The 6,474-nt window shown below is 27.7% G+C and overlaps 1 protein-coding gene across 5 annotated transcripts in view; it reads left to right on the top strand.

Moving 5' to 3' along the window:
* Nucleotides 1–4,494: 4,494 nt before the first annotated feature.
* The window catches only part of LOC107873525 (F-box protein At3g58530), a 38,657-nt gene continuing 36,677 nt past the window's right edge, over nucleotides 4,495–6,474 (top strand). For 2 of the 5 annotated variants that reach the window (XM_016720394.2, XM_047414654.1), the window contains exons 1-2: nucleotides 4,513–4,838; nucleotides 6,109–6,168. In XM_016720394.2, coding sequence (XP_016575880.1) covers nucleotides 4,677–4,838; nucleotides 6,109–6,168 — 222 coding nt within the window. In that variant the 5' untranslated portion in view covers nucleotides 4,513–4,676. Of the gene's footprint in view, nucleotides 4,839–6,108; nucleotides 6,169–6,474 lie in introns of all 5 variants that reach the window. The other 3 variants (XM_016720393.2, XM_047414655.1, XM_047414653.1) reach the window with 3 other exon arrangements.

The raw sequence follows: 6,474 nt of genomic DNA, 5'->3' as shown, positions 1-6,474 counted from the left end.
TTTCAACAATAACCACCTATGAAGTTTTTGCTTTCTGTTCACATTCCCTGTCTTAAATTAATGGATAACCATATTTTTCAATTTTAAACAACATTCTTCAGTAGATTTAATCAGTAAATTTAAATTCATCAAATCAAAGCAACTATATATATATATATATATTTTCAGATTTAGTCTTCAAAAGGAATCTGTTAAGAAAGCTAATTCTAAAACAAAAAGACAATATATTCGAAAATTTCAGATGGGACAAAGGACTAAATTTTGTTCTCTTTTCTTCTAACACATTACATTAAATAAGGAAACAATTTGCATAAGATATTTTTGTAAAATATGAATTAATTTTAGTAGCATTGTAATTTTCGTTGTATTGACAACTGAAGTTTTTCATGGATGGATGATTCGTGATTTTACTATATCACCTTTAATTAATTATTATACGTCATTTACGTATTAGAAAATTAAAAATATTTAATAAAAAAGTAAAATAGACATGTCTACTTCAACTGCTTCAACTGTAATTTTATTATATTATCCTTAGTTAATTATTATAAGTCATCAAACTATTAAAAAATTAATAACATTTAATAAAAAGGGTAAAATAGATATAAAATGATAAATTAACTCTTGACGTTTTAAATTAGGGATAATACCCACGAAAATACCTGAAGTTTAACCAAATTTTCAGTGGAGCATATTGAACTTTCCGGGGGTCCTATTATCCCCCTATACTTTTTTAATTGAAATTAATTTCCCCTCAGACTTTTTTAAAGTGCCCCCCCCCCCCCCCTCAAAACGTATACCTAGTTTTTTTCGTGGAAAGTGTAGTACACGTGCCGTTTCTTCTCCATTTTATCACTTTTCAACATTTTTTCGCAATTACAACCTTATTAAATATTCCAAATGATTCCATTGAATTTATGAAGAAAGTTTTTTCAAATAATTGAATGGAATCTTCCATTAATTTTCCATTGAAACTCGGAAGATTCAATTAGCGAGTTCCATTAATGGAAGATTCAATGAAACTCGCTAATTGAAAGCTCAATGGAAGATTCAATTTCCATTAATGGAACTCGAAAGATCTGAAAAATTCATTAATGGAACTCGAAAGATTCGGAAAATTTAATTTCATGATTCAATTTCCATTAATGGAACTCGGAAGATTCGAAAAATTCATTAACGAAACTCGGAAGATTCAAAAAATTTAATTTAATGTATGAAGCTATTAAATTTTCCATTAATGGAACTCGGAAGATTCAATTTCCATGAAGCTATTCAATCTTCCGTTAATGGAACTCGGAAGATTCAATTTCCATTAATGGAACTCGGAATAAAATTAATGAGTTTTCGAGTTTGAATTTTTCGAATCATTCATTGAGTTTCAATTAGCGAGTTCCATTAAACTATAACCATTAAGGAATTTTTCGAGTTCCATACATGAAATTTAATTCAGAATCTTTCCATTAATTATAACCATTAATCTTTCCGAATTATAATTCCGAGTTCGAATCCATTTATAATTCCGAGTTCAAATTATAAATGGAGCTCGAAAGATTCGGAAAAATCTTTCCATTAATTATAACCATTAGTCTTTCCATTAATTCGGAAAGATTCGAGTTCCATACATGATTTTTTTTTCATGATTTTTCGAGCTCCATTAAGAAGAAAGAAGAATGAAAAAATAAATAAAAATATAAAACTTTAAAGAAAAAGAATGAAAAAATAAATAAAAATCTAAAACTTTAAATAATTATAAAATTAAGGGGCTGTTTGAAAAATAAAAAGAGTTTTAAAATGTTTTTAACACTGTTCACGCGCTTAATGCGCGTGAATCACATGCAGTGTACCAAGTGGCAGATATATGCCATTAAAATACGAAAAAAAAAATCTGGGGGTAATATGACTCCCCATAAAGTTCAGTATGCTCAACTGGTAATCCGGTCAAATTTCAGGTATTTTCGTGGGTACTATCCCTTTAAATTAATTTGACATCTTATATGAGGTCCAGTTAAAAAAAAATTACAAATATTTTTTATAGCAATTTTGCTATATCACTTCTAATTAGTTATTATGAGTCATTTAAAACTTGTCTGCTCCGCTACTTCAATCGTGATATTTGGTTTGCTCTCGAAATTATGTCACTATCGCTTAAGTTGAAATAAAAGAAATAGTATTATAAATCACAATAATTAAAAGCTTTAATTATTTTTAAAATATAATTGACTATCATTGCCACAAAAATTTGAATAAGGAGAGTATAATAAATTACAATAGCTTTAATTATTTTTAAAATATAATTGACTATCATTGCCACAAAAGTTTGAATAAGGAGAGTATAATAAATTACAATAGCTAACACTTTTAAATAGTAAATTACAATGCCAAAAAAGTATTATAAATTACAACTGCTAACAATTGTAAAAATCTAAAAATATATTAAAAATATAATTGATTATCTAAATTTTAATCTAATTATTTTATTTTTAGTTTTAACTTGTTATATATTTGAAAATTGTGTAAAAAATATTATAAATTAGAATAATTAATAATTTATTTGATATAAATTGGGATAGAAGAATATTACTTGAAAATTACGTAAAAAGTCACATAAATCATAATATAATTAACAACTTATAGTATCTAAAATATATAACAAATTTGATTGACTTTTCAAATATTCCATCAGTATCACATAAATTGGACAAAAAAAAATAGCATATAATATATAAAAATTATGTAAAAGTACTATAGATCAATAATTAATAACGTAAAATATTTAAAAATATATAAAAAGAATTATTGAATTTTCAAATTTTATCTGTATTATATAAATTGAGATGAGAACATAATATATATTGGACCCATACTGACACAGGCTTCGATATCTAGTCTGCATATTATTATATATTCAAGATTACCTCTTCAATTTTGAGAGAGCCTCACTTTTTCTTAAAATGAAACACATTATTCACAAGGAAAATGGGGGTGTCACTGTTAAGAGTGTGCAAAATCAATTTGACCAAAACTCAATTTTTTTCTTTTTATTAATTTATTGGTATCGGGTTAATGGATTTATAAATTTTAAATAATTTTGTATTTTTTTACTAAGCTATAAGTTCGGAATAAGATTAGACTAAAAATAATCTTTTTATCCCTAATTCTAAGAGTGACCTCACTGGCTTGTTGGAGTTTTAACTGACCTTGTTTTTTATTTTGATAGATTGCCACAATACATAACATCTAAGTTTGCTACTTAATCAAAAAAAGAAAATAACTTTGTTTTAGCAATAATTTATTTGAATTTATTTTTTCTTGTAATTCGTATAGATTTTATGCGTGGAGTGTATATATAAGAACAAGTAAAAAATAAAATAAAAGTAGAGGAATATTTTCTTAGCGATTATATCGAAAATCAAATCATTTAAAGCAAAAATCAACAACAAACATCTTATTGGTTTAGGGTGTTCACAAACTAAAAACGAAATCATTTTGTGGTTTAAGATAAGTTATAGATATTTATAGCTATAAATCATTTCATCAAAAATAAACATAGCCATTTTAAAATTAAATTATTTCTAAATATAAAAATATGTCAAAGTAGTATAAATTGAGACGAAGCAGTACTTGACTAAAGATCTAGGACTTCATAACGATACTACTAAGGGTCCGTTTGATGTGAGATATAAGGGATATATAATTCCCTATTGAAATCGAGATAATAAAATCTTCAGTTGCTTAAATTGAATATTGTCAAATTGTTAGAATGCATATAATAAAGATATTAAAGACTCAACATAGAACTTGCTTGGATTAGAGGCGCGTCAAAACATTTATTGAAGATAATTGCAGTCTCTCTCACGAGCAAATGGAAGAACAAATGGCAACTTTATCTTCGGAATTCAATTAAGCCATTCAACAAGTAGCATTCAAATTTTTTTGAGTGAATTTGCTCTTCTATTCTTGAACCTTTGATTTCACTTTTTGATCAATGTTTCTCAAATATTTTCAAGGGAATGTTGTTTTGAAGTACTTTTTCTTTACAAGACAACAAGAACTATTTAAAGGATAAAAGTTCTTGTAAGATAAAGAGTTTTATTTCATTGATTAATTTTTAATAGGTTCATAAATTTTGTAAGATAAATATATCTTTCCAAAGGAACCTAAAGCACATAAGTAAATGAAGAGAATCCTGTGAATTCACTTTCATTGAATTTGAAAACAAAACTCTTATCAAATTTATTGTTTCAAAATTAATTGAAACATTTGTTCTAACAATCCGAATAAAATAACGCACTATTTTATTTCATATTTGGTAATAGATATTAATTAACATAAAAATTATTTATCTCACTATTTGTATAATAAACATTATTTTATTTTATATTTGGTAATAGATATTAATTAATATAAAAATTATTTATCTCACCATTTGTACAATAGTGATGATATAAGTACTGTACATAAATACTACTTAACTGAAGATCTAGAACTCCCCCGTTTAATGAGTTCTACTTTGAGATTTATAAAAAGTGGTTAGACAGGGGAGTTTCTACTAATATTCAAAATTACGAGGAGCTTTAAGCAATATTATAAAAATATGAAGGAGTCCCCATTCCCAAAATGACACAAGGACTGAAAATAGAGAAATAACAATTGTCAAATTTTCTTCATCAAGAGCTATGGCGGAAGAGGCTGCAGCAGAAGTGATATGGAACAAAGAAACAGTACCAAAAGTGATGAAAATAGTGAGCAGCACGCTCCCTCAAAGAGACCTCATCACTCTTCTACTTGTCAGCCCTTCCATTCACCGTACTCTCCTTTCTCACCCCTCTCTGTGGCTGGTTAGTTCATTTTTATAGTATTTACATTAATGCATATTTATTTCCAGTTTTGCTGTTTAATTTTTTTAGCGGTATACATAGATTATATGCAATCACACACACATTATGCATAAATTATGAAGTTAAGTTTTGTGCAATTAGGGATGGCAATGGGGCGGTGTGGGTGCGGTTTTAAGCTATGCGGTGTGGTGCGGGTTTTTAGTTATGCGGTGCGGGTGTGGGGCGGGTTAAACTAAGTTTTTTTTTAAAATTTAAATGGTGCGGTGCGGGTTGCGGGTATATGCGGGTTTAAATTAAAAAAAGCTATAAATTAGTATTGTTCTCGTGAATATACCTAAAATTATATATATTCTTTACTTAAAGTTACATGATACTTCAAACGACATGTATAACACTATAAATAAATAATTTTATAGTAGCTTTTTTAATATCTCTATTCATTTTAATAAAAATATGATATTTGATCATTACTTGTATACGTTATAATTTTTGACAATTTTTTAGTGAAAAGTGATATAATAGAAATTAGTTATTATTTACTAGTTGTAGAATTGAAAATATTATGATTTTCAATGGAGTTACAACTTTTTCAAAAAAAAGGAAAAAATAAAAACATGGGGCAGTGCGGTTATGCGCGGGTATGAATGTGGGGCAGGTTTATGCGGGTTTAAAGGGGATGCGGTGCGGTACGGTTTTAAAACTTGCGGACCAGCTATTGCAGGTTATCCAATTGTTGTTACAGTTTTAATGATAGCTTTTTTTTAGCGGTATACATAGATTATATGCAATTATACACAAATTATGTATAAATTATGAATTTAAGTTTTGTGTACTGCTAGTGTACAAAGTATTCTACGCTATCAAGTAAACTTAACCAGTTATCTCAAGTTATCCAATGTTTAACATAAAAATTGGATAACCTTCAATAGTAGCAAGTCATTTTTACCTAATAGTGTAGAATATTTACATTGACAGTATAAATTATACATATATTATATATCGCACGCTTTTTTTAGTTTAATCAGTTGGTTGAAGACTATTTAAGTTAATTCTTAGGGGCCATTTGGTTGGGAAACTAGTTATCCGGGGATAACTAATCCCGGGATGAGTTTATCCCATGCATTTTATTCGAAACAAACATGGGATAAGCTCATTCTAAATTTAATCCCAGGATTAGTTATCCCTTTAACCTCCCACCAACAGACTCCTTAGTAAAATAAAGTACCTTTTCCCTTTTTCATTTATGTGGTGTTTTGTTTTTATTTTACAGGTTCTTGATTTTCATGAGATGAGTAATGCTGGAGATCGCCTTGTTTCAGCTCTTTCTTTGGTTTGTTTCTTTTTCTTTCCTAATTATTTGTTGCGTTATTTGCTAAGCTGATGGATTTTTCTGAGTAACCAGTTTTGGTTCTTGGAAAAGTATAAGATGGAAAAGTTACTATACGCTTCACTTCAATTTGTTTATCTTACTTTGCTTTTCTCTCTGTTTAAAAAGAATGTCTGTTTTTCGTCGATTCTTTAATTTCAACTTTCCACACTGACATGGTTATGACCACAAGATTAAAAGATATTTTAGTTCATTCTACATATGTTTAGTTTAAGATCTTGAGATTCAAAAGTCCGTTATTTTCCTAAA

This window comes from Capsicum annuum, chromosome 6, assembly GCF_002878395.1.
Source record: "Capsicum annuum cultivar UCD-10X-F1 chromosome 6, UCD10Xv1.1, whole genome shotgun sequence".
Lineage (NCBI taxonomy): Eukaryota > Viridiplantae > Streptophyta > Magnoliopsida > Solanales > Solanaceae > Capsicum > Capsicum annuum.
Note: the sequence above shows the minus strand (reverse complement) of the source record. Positions and strands in the feature narration are given on the sequence as shown.